The following is a 21,675-nucleotide window of genomic DNA, read 5'->3' on the forward strand; positions in this document are numbered from 1 at the left end:
CTTGGAAATAGTGAAAGGATAGAATTACATTAGAGGTATTTTTTTCCCAGTTGAGACCAAGCTCATTGTTTTCATGTAACAAGATTACTTAAAGTAACAGATGGAATAATGCCCTTGTTATTCCTCTTGAAGAACTCCTGGCCCAGGATATGAATCATCCCTTTGTTCAGTGTATCCTAGCTGTATGCTCTATCCACATGTTAAGTCATTTAGTAGCTGTCTTGGTTATCAGTTTGACTGTCATGGTATCACAGTGCTTGTGTTCAAGTATCTTGTACTTTACTTAATAATGACCTCAAAGTAGGAGAGTAGTGATGTTGGCAATGTCATTACAGTATATTACTGTAGTTGTTATATTTTATTACAAGGTATTGTTATTTTTTACTGTGCCTAATTTATAAAGTAAACTTTATCAAAGGTATATGTATATAGGAAAAATAGTATACATCGAGTTTGGTACTATCCTCAGTTTCAGGAATCTACTTAATTTCTTGGATTGTATTTCCTGTGGATAAGGAGAAGCTACTGGTTTTCTCTGAATACTTCATTTAGTTCCACATTCTTTCTTCTTTTCTGACTGATGACACAAATGTTAGATATTTTGTTTAGTCATAGAGGTCTCCAAGGATGTGTTTTTTAAGTTTATTTTCTTTATGTCTTTAGATTAATTTCTTCTGTTGCATTTTCAAATTCACTGATTCTTTCTTCTGTCCTTTTTGTTCAGCTCTAAAGTCTATTTATTTTTTGCTTATTCAGAAATTTCCACTTGGTTCTTTTTTATATCTTCTATTTATTTGCTGAAACCTTCAGTTTCATTTCTTTCAAATGTGTTTGTAATTGCTCATTAAAACATGTTTATGGGATTGGAGTTGTGGCTCAGTGGTAGAGCACTTGCCTGGCACGTGTGAGGCACTGGGTTCAATCCTCAGCACCACATAAGAATAAATAAATATAAAAAATTATGATGAATACTTTAAAATACTTTCCAGGGCTGGGTTTGTAGCTCAGTGGTGAAACACTTGCCTAGCATGTGTGAGGCACTGGGTTTCACCTAGCACATTTGAGGCACTGGGTTCGATTCTCAGCACCACATATAACCAAATACAAGAAAAAATAAAGGTTCATTGTCAACTAAAAAATATTTTAAAAAATACTTTCCAGGTAATCCTAACATTTGTGTCATTTCAGTGTTGACATCTGTAGTTTGCCTTCTCTCATTTAGGTTGAGATTTTACTAGCAACCTAGCTTTGACTTTGCAGTCTGAGTAAGAAGCTCAGTTCTAGGGATCCAAGTTCTTATTCTGGACCATGTTAAACAGATCCCTGAGGCTTGATTTTAGATTTGTTGTGTTTGCTTAGTATTATGTTTGTTGGTTTATCATTCAGAAGGATGGGGGTCTTCTGAAAATCAGTGTTCTAATTCTTGGGTCTCCCTAATTGGATATTCCCCCACCCGACTCCTGTCCTCACCCACTGCCCATTCCCTAGGAGTGAACAGTGTCTCTGGAGATGAGCACCCTTGGAGTTTGCCACTTCCTTGGTCCGACCACAACTTTTCTTAGGTCATGCAGGGCTGAGGCACCTTGGTGGGGTTTGTATCGTATAACGTAATGAGCCCACCACGCAATCAGTGAGCCAATCCTATGTGTATATCATTACCATGGTGTATTTTGCCTTTTTCTGGCAGCAGTCTGCCAACATGGTGCATCCTTGCCTTTCCCAGTCTATATTTGGTAGCCAGTCAGTTACCATGTCCTCAGTGGCAACCTTCATTCATGTGAGCCTGGCTGTGTCCCCACTGCCTTCCTGTACACTATGTCCCATGAGACATGCTTTAGGACTGGCTGGGAAGATTGCATCCCACATCTGGCATTGCCCACCAGTGCTTGTACTCACCTTACCTAGTTAGTTGATCCTTTCTCAAACATATATATACCTGTATCAAAAATTAGTCTAGGGGCAGGGCTGGGGCGATAGCTCAGCTGGTAGAGTGCTTGCCTCACAAGCACAAGGCCTTGAGTTTGATCCCAGTACCACAAAAAAAAAAAAAAAAAAAAAAAAAAAAAAATTAGTCTAGGGGCATCTAAGTACTTGATATGGTTATGTCAGTGGCTTTGGATGGCATTCAGTTCTTACCTGGATAATGGTGATTTTAGAGTTAATCCACATCTGTGGTGCCATTGACTCTGGTGATTCTAGATAACCTAGATCAGTTGCAAACCCCCATCACCCTGTCACATTTAGTTGGTAGTTGCATTGCCGACTGTGGCCATGACTGTGACCTGGAATACAGTTGACAGGGAATCTTGGTTTCATTCTGCAGTGGGAGCCTCCAAGGAGGGCAAGGTGGAGTGCAGATTATCTACTCTCAACCCTGGAAGGCAGTGATGAAGATAACAAAGGACTCTGTGGAGATCTTGGAATAGATACTTGTGGGGGACTTGCCAGGGGTTGAACCCAGGGGTACTTTACTACTGAGCTACATTCCCAGTCCTTTTTATATTTTATTTTGAGACAGGGCCTCACTCAGTTGCTTAGGGCCTTGCTAAATTGTGAAGACTGGCTTTGAACTTGAGGTCCTCCTGCCTTAGCCTCCTGAGCCACTGGGATCATATGTGTGTACCACTGCACCTGGCAGGGTGTGCTAAATCTTTTAAGAAGAGTTCATTGCAGGGCAAGTATGGTGCTGGCAGTCAGCTTCAGTGCCCTACATTGAATTTACTGCAGTTAAACTGTACTTGTATTTGTACTTGATCCTGGCACAGGGAAAGGGTCCACTATGAGGGAGCTCCAGTCTGTCTCTTGGCCCCCCACCCCTTGTTCTTCGTTCTTTCATTGGGTCTGAAGTGTGCATTTGGAGAAAATTGGAGCATCCAGAGCAGGTTTAGCTACGTGGATACTGTTGCTGGGAACTGTGGAATGGGAACATGGTTCTGTGTTGTTTCTTTTGGAACTCTGTGGAGGATGATTAAGTATAAGGTGGAGGTAGTAGTGTTGCACCTCTAGAGCTCAAGTCTTGAACCATTGTAAGACCAACTGAAGTGAAAGCTTTTGCCAAGGATGTTTTCATTACTCAAGGATGAAGGTGAAATTGAGATGTTTAAAAGGGGTTAGATCTCATGTAGTTCTGACCATAAAGGTTGGAAATGCCAGCTGTAGACTCTGCACTTAATTTGATTCAGTACTGGCAACTTATCTGACTATGCCATGGATGGAGTTGACTCATTGATAGCTTTCTTTGGTTGGGATGTGTGTGACTTTTCTCTTTCGGTGGAGAGATTTGTCTGAATAATTGGTTACTATGAGATTAGCGTGATAACCGGTTAGCTGATCCTTAGCATTTTGTATCCCTCAACATCACCATGTGACATTTCGTCACCACAGATTTGAGCAGCCCAAATCTCTGACCCTTGTGCATACTGCCCATTGCCCTAGGGATCAGCATTTGGCCTAGAGGGATAACTGAGAAGGTCTAAATAAAAGTCGTAACCAGATTTCATTTTGTATCTGTGGAGGAGTTTTCTGAAGCAAGCTAGTGAGCTAGTGAGTGAGTGAGTGCCAAGCATCATTGTGGTTTTCCTCTGAGCTGTGTTGTTGGCCACCTCAGGCTAGAGGGCAAACAAATATGTTTCTGAAACTGCTTGGTGTGGGTGGTGGGGAAAACTGTCATCCTCTACAGAACTGCAGACCCTTTGGCCCTGGACTCCCATGGCTTCTACTTAAGGTGGCCTCTGGTTTACCTCTTTCTGACCTGGAGTCTTTGTGGTTCATCTTGCTCCCCTCAATCCTAATCTTGTGTATGTTTATGTTCCTTGTTCTTGTGGATGAGGTGAGGAGAGGGATTTCTACTCCCGGTTCCCACCTGCCTTCTGCTTTTACTGATTTGAGTTCTCAGGTGTATTTTCGTGGCACTTAGATTGTTAGGACTGTTTAAACTACTAAACTATTAGGACTAGAGTTTAAAACTGTTAGAATACTAATGTTGACTTGCTTTTGCATGTTTTTATTCAGTACTTTTTATACAAGAGTTTAGTTGTTTCTCTTATTGTCGACTTTATATACAAAGCTAAGGAACAACTACCTTTGAATACATGTAAAGAAACCTAGTTTCAAATATACATTTGAATATCATCTTAATTATAATTGTCAGTTCTCCATGCTATTAATATTTTGCCAAGTGACAGGTTATTGTTTTGACACAAATTATTTTTGTATTGGTGGCCTTTAAAAAAATTATATCCAAGAGTAATTATATTTTTCTCTTTGTTAACAGACATATGTAGAGTGTGTCGGTCAGAAGGAACACCTGAAAAACCTCTTTATCATCCTTGTGTATGTACTGGCAGTATTAAATTTATCCATCAAGAATGGTAAGTCATACTTTTAGAAAATTGTATAATTCTGAATTTCAGTTTTATCATCTACACAAGAAGAATGATCATTTCAATGAACTTGCTCTATAATTATTTTAAAAACTTTTGTTGTAAAATTTAAAAAGTTGAAAAAGAAATGACCCATAGTTCTTTAAGCCATGCCTGTTATTTGAGAATAATTGTGACTACCCTCTAATTTATTTCTAGCATGGAGAATGTATTTTGTCCTTGGGAAATATTTTCACTTTTTAGTTTCAGTGGCATAAGTTTTTAAAGTTTTTAGGTTACATCTATGAAATACTTTGTGTCAAGAACTATTTTCATGCCTACATACCCTAATTAATCTCTACAAGAAAACTGAAGTAGAGTATTATTGTTATGTAGACAAATTATCGACAGGTTAAATAACTTTTCTTAGGCCATAGAGTCAATTCATTAGTGACAGAACTAGGATTCAGACCTTGTTACTAGGTATTAATATTATCAGACCAGTATTAGAACTGATGTTGATGCTTTGGATTTTCTTATTCATTTAACTCTGAAGAGATTATAATTTAGATTGAACCTTTTTAATAGTATATATTTTTTTCTCTTTAGCAAGCGTAAATTCTGTACTCTTAGAAGGCAGATAAAGGTTTAAGAATGTTCTAAATGTGACATTGTCAAAATTGTTAAAAGCTCTGTAATATGTTGTTTTAATAAAAATAGAACATTTGTTTTCAGTGAAACTTCAGTGTGTTATAAATATTGTATTTATGAATGTATTTGTAATTACAGCTTAGTTCAGTGGCTGAAACACAGTCGAAAAGAATACTGTGAATTATGCAAACACAGATTTGCTTTTACACCAAGTAAGTTCTTTAGATGTTTTCAGTAGTTTTTTGGTTATTATTGTCAGCAAAAGGTGTTTTAAATGATTGTAAAGCACCAGTTTTTAACTTTATCGTCTTTGATAGTAATAGGAAAAAATGTTCTTCCATTTAGGAAAATACTTTTTAAAATGGTCATCTAACACACGTGTTTTATAGGACTCTTTCCTTTTTCTTTTTAATTATAGACAAGTTCAAGCATATACAAAGGTATAATGAGTTCACATGACGTACCAATCGCTCAGTGTCACTTGTTTCTCAATTCATGGTCCATTTCACTTTGTCTATGCTTCATTATTTCCCCATCCTTTTTATTTTTTATTTTTGTCCGACCTTTTAAAAACAATCCTATCATATATATTTTCATGTGTACATTTTTCAAAATATAGCTCTAAAATGTAAGGATTCCACTTAAAAATATATATTATCATTAGCCACCTGGAAAAGATAATGATGCCTTTATTTCATCAAATATCAAATTTGGATGGTCTTTCGAGTTAAAATTATGTGCACATTAGAATAATAGTAATAAAGACAAAATTTTAACTCTCCCTTTTTTATGAGACTGGCTTTTGGGGGTGGGGTACCAGGGATTGAACACAAGGGTGCTTAACCACTGATCCATATGTCTCTAGTCCTTTTTGTTTTTATTTAAAGGCAGCATTTTGCTAAGTTGCTTACAGCCTCACTATGTTGCTGAGGCTGGGTTTCAAACCTGTGATCCTCCTGTCTCAGCCTCCTGAACTGCTGGGATTACAGGAGTGCATCACCATGCCCAGCGTGAGACTGACTTATAAACTCATATTTTGTAAGCCTTTGGTAAATATTCTGCAGGCTTAAAAACTCCCAATTCTCCTGCCTCAGTCTCCAGAGCTGCTGAGGTTACAGATGTGCACTATTGCACCTGGCCAAAAGTTACTGTTTATTGTTTTTTTCCTGAATCTTCTTAGGTGTGAACAGTTTCGTGGTAGTGCTTTTATAAATTTTAGATCATTGATTTTCAGATCTTACATATTATAATTCCTTGTTTTGACCTTACTAAATAAATGTTTGTTGCTACTATATGGTTTTCTGAGTTACCTATTGTGGAGATTTTTAATAAGCAGTTGCTTTTATTGTAACCATTTTAAAATGCTATTTTTCTAAAATATGGCAAATTCTTTTTTTTTTCCCCCAAGTATGTTAAAACACATTTGCAGATAATGGGAAAATCTGAATTTGTCATTTGAAATTTTAAGTACTATGTTGAAATTGAAGGAAAGGTTGGCTAACGACAACTGTGGCTACCACATGAAATGGCTTCCCTACAGATTGTTGTGCTTTTTGAGTGCTATGTCCTCATGCTTATGTTTGGGGGAGTTCTTTTATGATGACATGAGATCAACTTCCTTTTTGTTCTTGTTTCGTTTATCTTTTTACCTGACCTTTTATTTATTTATTTATTTTGTACTGGGGATCAAACCAGGGTGTGGGTCACACCTGCTCTGCCAAGTGCTCTACCACTGAACTACATTCTTAGACTCTTTTAATTTATTTTGAGACAGGTTCTCACCTTGTATTCTAGGCTGGCCTTGAACTTGTGATCCTCCTGTCTTAACCTCCTGTGTAACTGGGATTATAGGTGTGCAGGGTACTTGACCTGATATTTTATAGCTTGGGAAACCAGATAATTATATTGTTTGAATGATAAATCTTTTCTTCTTGGTTAGGCCTTTTTTTTTCTTGTTGATTTCCACATTTTACATGTGCTTTGTCTCATAAGCAGCTTCTTGGGTGAATATAGTACTGTAACTATTTGTTTCACTTTATTTTCATAGGAAAAATATCTAAGCACAATACATATATCAAACATTAAGATATTATAATGCCTATTTTCTGTTTATGAATTAAGCCATTTAAAAATCCTCATGAAATCCTGTGTACCTTTTTCCCTCTTATAGTTTATTCCCCAGATATGCCTTCACGGCTTCCAATCCAAGATATATTTGCTGGACTGGTTACAAGTATTGGCACTGCAATACGATATTGGTTTCATTATACACTTGTGGCCTTTGCATGGTTGGGAGTTGTTCCTCTTACAGCATGTGAGTATTCCTGCCTAATCAAAGTTATTTAAACATTGCATAACTATTTAATATTAGACCAAGTTATTGTTTGAATGGTGTTTAATTATTTGGTGTTTTAATGTCATATATTGGGAAGTCTTGTTTAGTAAACATTCATCTGAACTCAGCATGATTTGGTTTTCATTTGGTGCTGGGGATTGAACTGAGGACCTTGTCTTTGCTAAACGTGTTTTACTATTGAGATACAACACAAGAACGAATTTTTAAACATTTTTTTTTCTTGAATGTGAGAAAGAAAACTACAGTATACAGAGGGTAATAATTAAAGTTCATGAAAGAATTGAGAAAGTAAAAATGAAACCAAAATTAGAAGAAACTCAAATTTTATTTCTTGACTTACACAGAAGCTTTTAAGGTCTCCAATAGATGGGTTCTTTTGGGATCGCCCCACCTCCTTTTCAAGATACAAAATCTAATGGTCCTGAATAATCGGGAGGCTTATCTTTCAGATATAGGAAGTTCTGTTGGACTCATATACTAACCAACCTCTTAGGTGATTGTTCTTGTGTTTTTTGTTTTTCTTAAAGACATGGAAAATAGTATATGAATAACAGAATATATACCTATGATTCCTTAGAATTAAAAATAAGCAGTATCTTAAAACAGGTATATGATTATTATTATGTCTCCTAAAGTAAAATTAATTTGATCACCTGTGGAAATGAATCTTGAAAGATATACCACATAGCAGAATAGGTTTGTTGAAGAGTGGATTAGAGTGATAGAAGACTTAGTCAAACAGTTCTCCTAGATTGCAGTTAAAGAGACAAGTATTCCAGGTATGAGAAGAAAAAATTGAGAGATGAAGGCTAGATCCAGTTGTTTCAGTAACTGCTACTAAATAGTTCTGTTAAGGCAAAAGAGATAATGGAGGTGAGGAAATGGGTGTCTTTTTTTTTTTTTTTTTTATTTGGTTGTAAGAAACTGACCACAATAAAGGACAGTCTCACATTTCCTGAACTATCTCAAGTTTTCTAGACCTGGGGAGTGTGATAGAGGCACAGCATTGATGTGCTTTCACTTATTGTCCTACAAAGTAGAGAAAATCAGACCGCCATCAGACCTAAAATCAGCAATGTTGAAGGCTTCAGGAAAGTAGAAACTTCAAATTTGATGATATTTTTGAACTTAAAATTTCTCACCTGAAAATGAAAAGACAACATAGAGAAACATTTCATTAGATGTAAGGGTTCAGAAAGTGTACTGTCTGAAACTTTTTAGTGAAAAAAAAAAAAAAATTTAGAATATACTTTACTAAATGAGCAAGGAATCAGAAAGAAGTGAAACTCGAAATAAGTGCTTTTTATAAAGCTCATTTATTGTTAATCTATGATAATTAATAGTTCTTAATTAATAGCCTGGTACTAGAATTCCAGGTGATCTAAACATGGGAGGATAGAAATGAGAGATTTTTAAAGTTGTTTGTCTTATTTGTGAGATTATAAATTCTCTAGATATCGATAGAAAAATGATGAATAACTGTGAATTGAGATGTAGGAGTACGCAGGGTGTGATGGTGCACATCTGTAATCCCAGAGATTTGGGATGTTTTGGCAGAAGAATTGCAAGTTGAAGGTTAGTCTCAGCAACTTAGTGAGACTCTGTCTTAAAATTAAAATTTAAAAGGCCTGGGGATGTGGCTCAGTGGTAATGTGCCTTTGGATTCAATACCTAGTACCCTCAAATGTAGGAGTAATGAAACAGTCCAGAAATAGACCCACACCTACCCTATCTCCTGATTAAACACAAAAGCGTCCCAGTTGAGTGAAGGGAAGATGATCTTTTCAGTAAATGGAATAGCACCAACCTAATGGCCATATGGGAAGCATAAAACATATCATTACCTCAGTGTTGCACAAAAATTAATTTGAGAAAATCAAAAGCCTGAGTTTGAATGTTTAAAAAGAAATCTTAGAAAATGTAAACTACCCTTAGAAGAAAATATTGATAAATTCAACAATCAAAATTAATAACTTCATCTTCAGATACCTTTTAAGAGTGAAAGAGATGCTACAGAGTGAGCGAAGATGTTTGCAATGCACATATTCAACAAAGGATTTATACACCAGTAAGAAAAAGGCCAAACAATCCATTTAATATGTTGAACAGGTGTTTCTGGAAAGAAGATATCTACCTTGCCAGTAAACACACGTAAAAGTACTCACCATCATTAGTCATCAGGGAAATTCTCAAGAAGATAGTCACTAGAAAAGCTAAAATTTAAACGATTGACAGCCTCAATTGCTGCTTAGGAAGGTGGGGCATCTGGAATATGCGTACACCCTTGGGGGCAGCGTATACGCTGTAACCACTTTGGAAAACTGACAGTATCCACTAGTGTTAACTGCTACAAATACCTTATGACCTAGCAGTTTCATTCCTGGGAATATAGATAATAGAAAAAATAAGAGCGTTGTGTCTATACATACAAATAAATAGTAGCACAACAGATTTGCTTATAGTTAAAAATTGGTACCAGTCAAAACCTGTGAACAGTAGAATTACATTGTGATACATTCATATGCAGAATATTACATAACAGTGAAAAAGCTAACTGTTGTGACCTGGAATAACATGAATGATTTTGCTTCTTTGAGAAAAAGAAGCCTGACACAGAGAGTATGGATTGTATCATTGCATGCATGTGAAATTTTAAAAAAGGTCAAATTCATCTATGGTGATAAAAATCAGAATAGTGTTACTTTTGCAGGTGCTGTTGACTGGAAAAGGGCTTAAGGGAACCTTCTGGGGAGCTAGAAATGTTGAACACCTTGCTTTGGATGGTATTTACCTGGAAACATACATATGTAAGAATTCACCCAGCCGTACACTTAAGATTTATGTAAAATGTGTATCAGTTAAAAATTAGCAAAACTTTAGGGTAACTGCTCTAAGAGTAGAAATAGGATTATCAGTTTGGGAAAGAGCAAATAAAAATTGGAAATATCAGCTAAAGACAGAAAGAAGGGAAGAGAAAGCAGGAGGGAAGTAGAATAATAATACAGAGTTTAAATACATCTGTAATCATAAGGGTTTACACTTCTTTTTTATGAGTCTCCCACTTTTTGTACATATTATACTGCTCTATAAGAGAGAAATACAAAGCAGCAAAGGTTGATGCTAAAGAGGTAGAAAAATAATTTTGTTGACAAATGCTAGCAAATAGCAGGAAGTTGACCAGATTATTATTCAGGATTAAAAATGTTATATCATTAAGTGGGACAAAGCATCATATTTCATATTAATAAAAGATGTAGTTCACCAAGAAAATAAAATTAAAGAACCTTTAAATACTAGAAAACAGAACTGTGGTATATATAAAGCATTCATAGTCATGATGGAAGACCAACACACCTCTCTGAAATCTGTAGATCAAATGGTCAAACTGAATAAGTCCTTAGAGGATTCCAGTAACACTTAACATGTTTTATTTCTAACTTGTATATATACACACATTGTGTAAAATTTAAATTATTTAGCACAGTACTTACTCTGTAACTTTTTAATTTAGCAGTATACCTCAGCTCTCCTTCCATGTAGTAGTACATGGTCTGCTACTTTATGTTGTTTTTTGTTGTTGTTTGTTTGTTTTTAATCCAGGGGCACTTTACCACTGAGCTACATCCCCAGCCCTATGTATTTTTTATTTTGAGACTCATTAAGTTGCTTAGGGCCTCACTAAATTACTGAATCTGGTCTTGAACTTGAGATCCTCCTGCCTCAGCCTCCCGAGCTGCTGGGATTACAGGTGTGTACCACCATGCCTGGCTACCTTATGTTTTTAATGGATCCACAGCACTCTGTAGTAAAGAGTCCTGTCATTTGTGAATTCATTTTCCTATCTATTGACATTTGGTTTGTTGTCAATTTTACTTTGATGCAAGCATATCTGCTTAGAATATTTTTATACATATTAAGTAATTTCCATTATACAAACTCTTTTCCTCACCTTCCATTTTGACTTGTTTTTTAACAGTATCCATTGATGTCACTGAAAATTTCTCATATAAAACTCCAGGGGATAAAAAAACAAAACAAAAAAACCCAAAAGATTCTAGGGAATTTTTAAACTAATATGCAAATACTGGTTTGAAAGAGAATCTCAGCATTTTCCTTAGCCCATTTCCAAAAGTATAGTCAGTTACTCATTCTATCTAAAGTTCTACCTTTCTGAATAAAAGATATTATTCCTTTTTTGATAAGAGAACAAAGAAATGATAACGCATTCACTCAGACCTTATCTTTTCCCTTCGTGGCCTGAATTGAATATATTCTCTATTTAAGGACTCATGAATCTGTGGTTCTTAAATTTGGTTGCCAGTTTGCTGTTTACAGCATTTCAGTATGTACTGTAGTGAAGTACCTTCATAATTTCAAAAGTGTATAATTCCAAAACTGAAGTATTTTATTTTTATGAACAGACTTAATGAATTTTGGAATTTTAGATTTTAAAAATTCTTTGTATTATAATTTTAGAGATCTTTAATTTAGACCTCCCTTTTCAAGCATCTGATAAGCTCATTTAATAAAGACAAGTTTAGAGAGAATCTTAACACTGAAAAATACCATATATTTATTCTTCAGTCACTATTTCTATGCTTGCATGACCAAGTTTCTTAAAAATATAGCATTTTGAGACTCAGAAAGACAATGCTTGTTTCAGAGCCTTTCACAGTGTCCATTTTAGCTCTTGATCTGCTGTGCTGAGTTTGATGCTGTTGTGACTATATGCCATCATGCCCTGTTTTGGTAGGCCGCATCTACAAGTGCTTGTTTACTGGCTCCGTGAGCTCACTACTGACACTGCCGCTAGACATGCTGTCAACGTGAGTATCAAATCCGTATGACCGTGAAAATTACACAACATAAATGATACTGTTTTCTTAGTTTTTATTATTAATTTGAAATTGATTCTTTTTTTCCAAGGACAGTTATTCATGTTTCATGTACTAACAATTATAACTGCAGAAGTAGCTGATATATATAAATGATTCTTTTAAAACATACCCCTTTTAAAGGACCATATTTCAATGGTAGGATGACTTCTTTAAAAGGCTCTCACACTGTTTGAGGTATATACTTTTTTTTTTTTTTTTGAGTACTGGTGATTAAACTCAGGGGCACTTGAGCACTGAGCCACATTCCCAGCCCTGTATTTTTGTATTTTACTTAGAGACAAGGTCTCTCTGAGTTGCTGAGTGCCTTGCCATTCCTGAGGCTAGCTTTGAACTTGTGATCCTCCTGTCTCAGCCTCCCGAGCTGCTGGGATTACTATTTTTATAGGTTGAGATTAATTTTAAAATGTTCTTGAGATTATTAGGACATACATGCTAAAAACTTGTCACTGAAACTATCTTATTGTGTCTTAATGACTGAGAGGAATGCCAGAGGCCTGCTGACCATAGGCAAAAGAAATTGTTATCACAGCTTGTCCCCCACCCCCAAATAGTGTGTTTTTTTTTTTTTTTTTTTTTTTTTTTTTAAAACCTTTATAGAGTAGATCTGTTTTTCCTGAAAATTTACTTTAAATTTTCTTAATATCTTAGCAGTTGCTAGTTCTTGGGGTCATCTCAGAGCACAATATTTCAGTTTTTTTTTTTTTTTTTTTTTTGCTATACAAAATCTCTGAAACAGTGGTTTCAAATAACCACCATTTTATTTGCTCATAAGTCTCAGAAATTGAGTTGGGCTCTGCCAAGCTATTTATCTGTGGAGCTTGCCTGAGCTACTCATGTGTTTTACTGGGGCTTGATTATCTAAGATGGTTCTGGCTGAGATGCCTTGGTTCTCCTTTACATAACTTCTCATCTTCCAGAAGACTTATAGGGGGCTTCTTTACATGATGGGCTCAGGGCAGCATTAAAATGGTGAGTGAGAGTAGAGGCTTATGAGCCTTCTCCTTGATTCTGGAACTTGGGCAACATCTAGGCAATAAACAAAATCAACCTAGATTAAAAGCATAAGGGAAGAGAATTCTAGAGTTTGTTGTCATTTAAAATCCACAATATTCTCATTGCTAATGGCAAAGAAGAAATAGAGAATATTTTAGTCCCAACATTTTGGATTTTTTTTTTTTTTTTTTGCGGTGCTGGGGATTGAACCCAGGGCCTTGTGCATGCAAGGCAAGCACTCTACCAGCTGAGCTATATCCCCAGCCTGGAATTTTAATGGTCTGAAAAGTTGTTTAGCAAGAAGTGATTAGGATTCCCCTTGTGATTTTGGGAACTATTGCAGACAGTAACCCTTAGGAATCACACCAGTTCAACTGTAGTTTGGAGCTACTAGGTCAAGGTCTTCCAGGTTGACTTTTCTCCTCAGATTTTCAGTGGAGGGAAAAAAAAATCATTCATTCCACTAAAATAGTGGATTTTTTAAAACTGCCAAGATTATCTTTAAATTATTTTGAAATCATGGGCATGGATAAGCCTTTTTTTTTTTTTTTTTGGAGGGGGTGGTGTGTTGCTGGGAATTGAACCTAGGGCCTTGCACTTGTGAGGCAAGCACTCTACCAACTGAGCTATATCCCCAGCAGAATAAGCCTTTTGAAAGAGGAAAAGAACCAAGGGATCTTCAGTATTCTAGCATTTCATCTATTTTCATGTATTATACTAAAAATACTTTGCCTCTTTCGATTATTGAGGAGCTAATATTCTTTTGGTGTATTCCCAGTTAGTATCAAACCTTGATTTGTTTTCTAAGTGAAAATTATCTGTAAAATCTACCATAGACTTCTTTGTCTTATACATGGCATACGGGATACCTGTCTGTGGAGAAGCTTCACTGCTTTTCTGATTTGATGATTCTGTTAATTTGTATGGACTTACATAAATGCTAGTTTTTTGAACTTGTTTGTAAAATAAGAACAAGGAAATTTCTTGTAAGGGTTTGAGAGGGTTGTTCGCTTTGGGTAAGTTCAGTGCTTAGCCTTTGTGAAGTATTTGGCTGCTGTGTACTTTCTGCTTCCTGTTTCTTGACCAAGTTAAAGATTAGGTTGTAGATTGTTAATTGCTATGTAGTTCTGATGTTATGTCTACTGTAATACAAAAATAGATACAATATAGATGTATACTAACTTTTAAAATAGGTTGAATTTCACCATCATTACAAATAATTTTTTTGGAGAAACTGGTTTTTACCACCAAAGTTATGATTTTTCTGGGTGTTTTTACGAGTGTTCTTTGGAGTAATTATATATATAATTTTTTTTTAATAGGGAAAATTTGTTGGCGGATTGTTTGCAGGGTTGTTTTGTGGTGACATGCACATTGTGTGCATTCATCAGCCTGGTGTGGTTGCGAGAGCAGATAGTCCACGGGGGAGCACCGATTTGGTTGGAACACGCTGCTCCGCCCTTCAATGCTGCTGGGCATCACCAAAATGAGGTAACCCCCATCCCTAAAATTGACTTCACTTGAGTAGGACGTGAAAATTACGGTTATCCTGAAGATTCAAACCCTTGACTCCCATGTGCCTCGTGAATGTTTTTTTGTTTTTTTTTTGTTTTTTTTTTTTTGCCATTTCGAAAGAGTACAGTAGAGGGCTGGGGAGACAGCTCAGCTGGTAGAGTGCTTGCCTCACAAGCACAAGGCCCTGAGTTCGATCCCCAGTACCGCAAAAAAAAAAAAAAAAAAAAAAAGAAAGAAAGAAAGAAAGAAAGAGTACAGTAGAAAGGTTTGGGAGAAGTTTTAAGAGAAATACAAAATAGTCAACAGAATACTTTTGTGATTTTGCCTCTTAACTTTCTTGCTGGATTGGCAAGAAAGAAAAAAACAACCACTAGAGGTCATACCAAAATGCTTTTCCATCTTTTGTCTTTCTTGTTTTTGGTACCAGGAATTGAACCCAGGGACACTTAACCATCGAGCCGTAGCCCCAGCTCTTTTTTCTATTTTATTTTGAGACAGGGTCTCTCTGAGTTGCTTAGGGCCTCACTAAGTTGCTGAGGCTGGCTTTGATCTTGTGATCCTCCTGCCCCAGCCTCCTGAGCTGCTGGGATTATAGGCATGCACCTCTGAGCCCAGCTGTTCTTCCATTTTCTTTGCTTGAGTTTACTGCTCAACTAGGCCTGCAAGTTAAGATACAACTTACTGGATATGTTTCTGATATGCTGTGTAACATTATACTTTCTTCCTATGTAAAATGTCTTGTCTTTCCTGTCAGGTAGAAACATTACCAAAAGTAGAAAAATTGGAATACTGGTATTGTCATATAGTGTAGTTACTTTTTTTTTTTTTTTTTTTTTTTTTAATGGGTGAGGAACATGCTTAGATACAAGGTTATTTGTGGTATTAAGAAGAGGCAAAGCCGAGTTTGATGGCACAAACCTGTAGTCCTAACTGCTCAGGAGGAAGAGGTGGGAGAATTTTGTTTGAGGCCAGCATGGACAGCAAAGGACCCTATCTTTAAAAAAAGGAAAAAAATATATATATACATATATATGTGTATGTATATATATATATATATATATATATATATATGTGTATGTATATATATATATATAAAATTTTCAGTATCTTGCTGAGAAATTGTGGGTCTGAAAATATTATGGATTAGCTACTTGCTGAAAAGGGAATAATTTATACTTTATGAAATTTTATTATGAAAAAGTTATACGGTAAATTAACAGCTTAATGTTTGCTTTTAGGTCCTGCTTTTTTCAGTTGTGTGTAGATTGATTTCATCAAATCTACCATTTCTTTTTCCTTTATAAAGGGTAACTTTGAAAAGCATACACAGAAAATGAGGTTATAAAATGGTACTGTTCTTATCTAAGATTAACACCTTTATATTGTACCTCATATTTTGAAACATTTCATACAGCTTAATTTTAGGATCCTCATTAAATCCACGGAAGTTTGACTTTTTTTTGGTTTGTTTGTTTGTTCTTTACAATACTGAGGACTGAACCCAAGGACCTCACATATGTTAGGCAAGTGTACCCCTACTAAGTTAAATCCCCAGTCCTTTTTATTTTATTTTGAGACAAGATCTCACTAAATTGCCAGGCTGTCCTCAAACTTGCCATCCTCCTGCTTCAGCTTCCTGATAGCTGGTATTACAGGTGTGCATTACCACGCCTGAGTGGGAGTTGTATTTTAACTTAACTATTTTTAGTTAACTACAGTTCTGTCTTCACATTTGGGTAAGTAGCAGAACGTAAGACGATGTTAGAGGAGGATGCATTTATTTATGGATAAAGGCATATGTGCATTCTTACCCTTCCCGACTGAACAGAAATTAGAAATTGTTTCCTCTAGTGTTTAATGTGAAAACAGAATTAAGTTTTACAAAATATGTATATAGGTAAATTTTTTAGATGTTTTTGTCCCTAAGACAGTAAGATGAGATAGATGTCTTATAAAAAAGGATTATAGAATGATGTGTTCAAGGTAGCCAAATTTGTAAACCCACTTTCTTTAATGCTTTGTGAATGTTAATCCTTAATTTAAACTGAGTGAATATGAATATTGTAAAGTGAATTTTTTAATATACCAAGTTGATCCAAAATCAGATACATTTAGAAAAGATGGCTTTGAAGTAAAAAAAAATTAAAGATGACTCAAAAAGTTTATTATTTTTTAATCTTAGTAGGGTTTGTTTGTTTGCTAATTTTGTTTTTTAAATGGAGAATGCCGTTTACAAACGAAGTAAAACAGATAGGTTAGCTAAACGTCTGGGCTTTTCTGTCACATTAGGCTCCAGCAGGAGGAAACGGTGCAGAAAATGTTGCTCCTGAACAACCTGCTAACCCCCCAGCTGAGAATGCAGTGGTGGGAGAAAACCCTGACGCGCAGGATGATCAGGCGGAAGAGGAGGAGGAAGATAACGAGGAGGAAGATGATGCAGGCGTGGAAGATGCAGCAGATGCCAATAATGGAGCCCAGGGTAATGGTGCTTCTGTGCCCTGACAGGATCATGTATCCATTCTCAACTTGGATTGAGGAGAAAAGGACTAGAGTTTTCAAAAATGTCATAAAGTTCTATTTCTAACCCGTTTTTACTTTATTTTAGCAGACTGGCATTTATGGATATACATATGCATAAATGTTTTTTTCCTATGCAGTAGGGAACATTTTGTATTTTATAATCCTTATACAAGATCCCCCCCCCCAAACCAGGACTTTTTATAGGATGAATAGGAGGAAATTATTTGTTAAGCTAGAATAGATCTTTTTAAAAGGAATGTGATAGGTTAACCTCATTTCTCTTTCCATTGATTTAGTGCAGCTCATAAAATTGGAAGAGATTCTTGAAGTGTATGCTGCAGGTCAGGTGCCATCATTTTTACCTATTTTTAATTTTCTAGCAGATTAAACTCTGGAATGTAAAGTAAGATCCAAGATTGGATCTGCCAGTTGTCTGTTAGTGTCTCATGCCTCTCCTCTTTTCCCATTGCAGTTTTCCTCTCTAGTTCACTTGACATGGTGAATGTTTGGGTGTGTCTGTGTGACAGGCACTCTTTGAGATACCATGTACATAGTTGTGAACAAAACATTGGGTCACTGTTCTCAGGGAGTTACTGGTTTAGGGAAGAAGTAGAAAATACACATTGTGGTAAGTGTCAAGCAGATTGCTATTTTACCTAAGGTTTCTTTCCTTGGAACCTCATTGTAAATGACTTGAGCTGAGATCTGAAGGGTGAGAAGAAATAGGTTGCGTAATGGGAGCAACGGACCTTTGCAGGAATAGATCAGAGGCTGCAAGAATACAGCCTGCTTCTACTACCCTAATGCCTTGTCATCTGTCTCTCTCGGTCTGATGCTGTAAGTGCTAACTAGTTTTCCTCTTTCCATGATTGCATCACATGGTTCCTATTACTCTCCTGCCTTTTCCCACTGTACTAAAGAATAAAACGAAATCCAAATTCCACATTTCTCTTACATGGTGTGATCCCTGTCTGCCTTTCATATTTTTATCTTCCACTACTGCGTTCATCACCGAGAAAGTTAGAATCCCCTGGCTTCCTTCCTTTTCTTATATCTGCCATATTTATTCCTGAGTCAGAGTTGCTGAATTCCTTTTTCACATAACCCTATTTCCTTTCTAGCACTTATCATGGTCTAGTATCACCTCATCTTATATGTACTGTTTACTTTTAGGTGTGTCTTTGTATGTAGCATTTACTGTGTAATAAGCAAATACTTGGTGAGGAAAAATTTTAAATGTTGTTTAGCTTCTCAACATTAGCTTATATCTAAAAGAATGCATTTTATTTAGTTCATTTTCCACCACTAATCTTTAATCTGCAATTATGTTTACAGATGACATGAACTGGAATGCTTTAGAATGGGACCGAGCTGCAGAAGAACTCACGTGGGAAAGAGTAAGATCTCTTCTGTCACACATTCTGGCATTTAATCCTAAAGTATATTTTAAAATTGGGCATATTTAGATGTATGCACTAATTTTGTAGAAAATAATTACCAGAATTTTTTTGTACAGAACACTGTACTATATTTGTGGTAAAAATGAGACACTGATAAGTGTTTTTCTATTTTCTGGTCTTTATTATATACCTTGCTTCATTTAGGAAGTGTTTGACCTGAAAGTGTGAACTTCTGAAAAACTATTTTTGAAGCAATTTAAATATAAGTAATATTTTCACATTTCATTTCACAAAATAATATAGTTCTATTATAAACTGGTTCTCTGTCCAATGGAAGAATTAAACCCTTGGTAGAATTTTTAAAAGATACTATATGCAAATGACTTGGAATAAAAGGAGACTCAAAATATATAAAACTCCTACAATCAGAAGTTTTTAACATTCCAAAAATGATAGGCTGTACTGGAAAGTTGTAGATGAGAGCTGTATTTAAAGATACTAAAAGAAAAACGAACCTGTTTCATAAGAATAGAAAATTGTGTTGCATCTTGAATTAATGCTCATTATTATTATGTATTTTAGATGCTAGGACTTGATGGATCACTAGTTTTTCTGGTAAGTGAAATAATTATTATTTTTTTATTTTTTTAGTTGTTGATGGACCTTTATTTTATTCATTAATTTATATGTGGTGCTGAGAATCAAACCCAGTGCCTCATGCATATGAGGCAAGTGCTGTACCACTGAGCCACAACCTCAGCCCCTAAGATTATTTTTAGTAAAAGAATTGTGAGTTATTTGTCTTAACGATTCAGCAACTTCAGATATATAGTATATGCTCCTTTTTATGCTAAAGGTCAAAAAATACCCTTTGGTTTTTGATTGCTTCATATTTGAAGACTATATTTTATGTTGGAAACATTGAAGAGGCATAAAGGTAATATTATTTATAAAGGAAGTTACTTAATCAATTTTTTTAAAAAAGAAAATGGGTATCCAAAGTTTGGTGGTAATAGAACTTGAATTCTTGGGCTGGGATTGTAGCTTAGTGGTAGAGTGCTCACCTAGCACACATGAGGCACTGGGTTCTGTCCTTGGCATCACATAAAAGTAAATAAGTAAAATAAAGGTATTGTGTTCATCTACAATTAGAAAAAAATAATTAAAAAAAACACTTGAATTCTGAAGTTCAGTCTTGCAATATTTAATGCCTGTATCAATGAAAGCAAAACAACTTTATATATTTTTACAGTGAGAACCACAGTTTGACTTTTGTTTTCTGCTGTTTACTGAACCCCATTCATCTAAAGTATGGGTGATATGGCTAGAGGAACAGATAAATTAGCAGTCATCTTGGCTGTGATCATATGGCCAAGTGAGAATATGTTTCTGAGATAGGAACAAAGAAAGTCAGGGCATCCGAAGGAGAGGAGGAACCAGGGTAGATCAAGTTAGTGTTTTTCCTAGGGGAGGTAGCTGAGCAATAATTACCTTTCTGAAGTTGTGAAAAACAGAATGGACACTGAAAGAAGCACTCTGCAGTTCACGTTAGTGTATTGTTTGGAATGAATGTGATTTTCAGATTTTTTTCACTTGATTTAAGTCATTTGGCTTAAATCTCAGTTATTTATGAAAAATCTATGTGGTAAGATGGTTTATTAATTTTTTAAAACCTTATAAGTTTTTTTTTCTACATATAAAACTGAATTTTACTTGTCTTAGTTTTATGAACTATCATGAAAAATGGAAAGTCATGCACAATTTCTAGATAAGTCTCAAAATTATGGAGGGAAAATTTCAGTCATAGTTACTTTGAGTATTTAGTGATAGCTAAGTAATGGAGTATTCAATCAAACTTAAGTATGAGTTCACTGTGCTTTGTTGACATTCTTTTCTTTTAGGAACATGTCTTCTGGGTGGTGTCTTTAAATACACTGTTCATTCTTGTGTTTGGTAAGTTGTGTTTATGCTTTTACAGTTTATGACAGAATAGGAGGAGTTTGGTTTTCTACGTGTCTTTTTTTTTTATTAAAATGTTTTTTATTTTTACAGACACATTTTGATTCATTGTACACAAATGGGGTACAACTTTTCATTTCTATGGTTTTACACAATGTATATTCACACCATTCATGTAATCATACATATATATAGGGTAATGCTGTCTGTTTCATTCTACTGTTTTTCCATCCCCACCCCCTCCCACCCCTTTTTCCTCTACACCATCCAAAGTTCCTTCATTCTTCTCTTCCCCCCGCCACCCCCCATCGTTATATATTGTCATGCACGTATCAGAGAAAATATTTGGCCTTTGGTTTTTTTGGGCTTGGCCTCTTTCACTTAGCATGATATTTTCCAGTTTCATCCATCTACCTGCAAATGCCATAATTTTATTCTTTATGGCTGAGTAATATTCCATTGTGTATATATACCACTGTTTCTTTATCTATTCATCAATCGAAGGACATCTAGGTTGGTTCCACAATCTGGCTATTGTGAATTGAGCTGCTGTGAACATTGATGTGGCTGCATCACTGTAGTATGCTGATTTTAAGTCCTTTGGGTATAAACAGAGGGAGGAGTGGGATAGCTGGGTCAAATGGTGGGTCCATTCCAAGCTTTCTGAGGAATCTCCATACTGCTTTCCAGAGTGGCTATACCAATCTACGTGTCTTTTTATAGGTTTTCATTTCATTTGTAATTTAGCAAATTAAGGTATACACAGTGCAGGTTTAGTGGCCAGACCCCTAGCAGGTTCACTCTTTTTTTTTTTTTGGGGGGTGCTGGGGATCGAACCCAGGGCCTTGTGCTTACAAGGCAAGCACTCTACTGACTGAGCTATCTCCCCAGCCCCAAGTTCACTCTTTTTAAATCTTAATGATTGAGGCACCCCCTTTCCTAACAATCTACCATGCTGCTTATATTTGTCATAAAGAAAAGATAATTAAATTTTATAAGAGAAAAGCAAATTGGCAAAAAGG

At 35.7% G+C, this 21,675-nt stretch overlaps 1 protein-coding gene across 2 annotated transcripts in view; it reads left to right on the plus strand.

Moving 5' to 3' along the window:
- The window catches only part of Marchf6 (membrane associated ring-CH-type finger 6), a 72,894-nt gene that overhangs the window by 18,283 nt on the left and 32,936 nt on the right, over positions 1-21,675 (plus strand). For both annotated transcript variants that reach the window (XM_047555093.1, XM_047555094.1), the window contains exons 2-10: positions 4,274-4,370; positions 5,151-5,224; positions 7,183-7,326; positions 12,122-12,194; positions 14,582-14,750; positions 17,064-17,253; positions 18,630-18,691; positions 19,277-19,309; positions 20,596-20,647. In XM_047555093.1, the coding sequence (XP_047411049.1) occupies positions 4,274-4,370; positions 5,151-5,224; positions 7,183-7,326; positions 12,122-12,194; positions 14,582-14,750; positions 17,064-17,253; positions 18,630-18,691; positions 19,277-19,309; positions 20,596-20,647 (894 nt within the window). The remainder of the gene's footprint in view (positions 1-4,273; positions 4,371-5,150; positions 5,225-7,182; positions 7,327-12,121; positions 12,195-14,581; positions 14,751-17,063; positions 17,254-18,629; positions 18,692-19,276; positions 19,310-20,595; positions 20,648-21,675) is intronic.

Source organism: Sciurus carolinensis, chromosome 6 (genome assembly GCF_902686445.1).
Source record: "Sciurus carolinensis chromosome 6, mSciCar1.2, whole genome shotgun sequence".
NCBI lineage: Eukaryota > Metazoa > Chordata > Mammalia > Rodentia > Sciuridae > Sciurus > Sciurus carolinensis.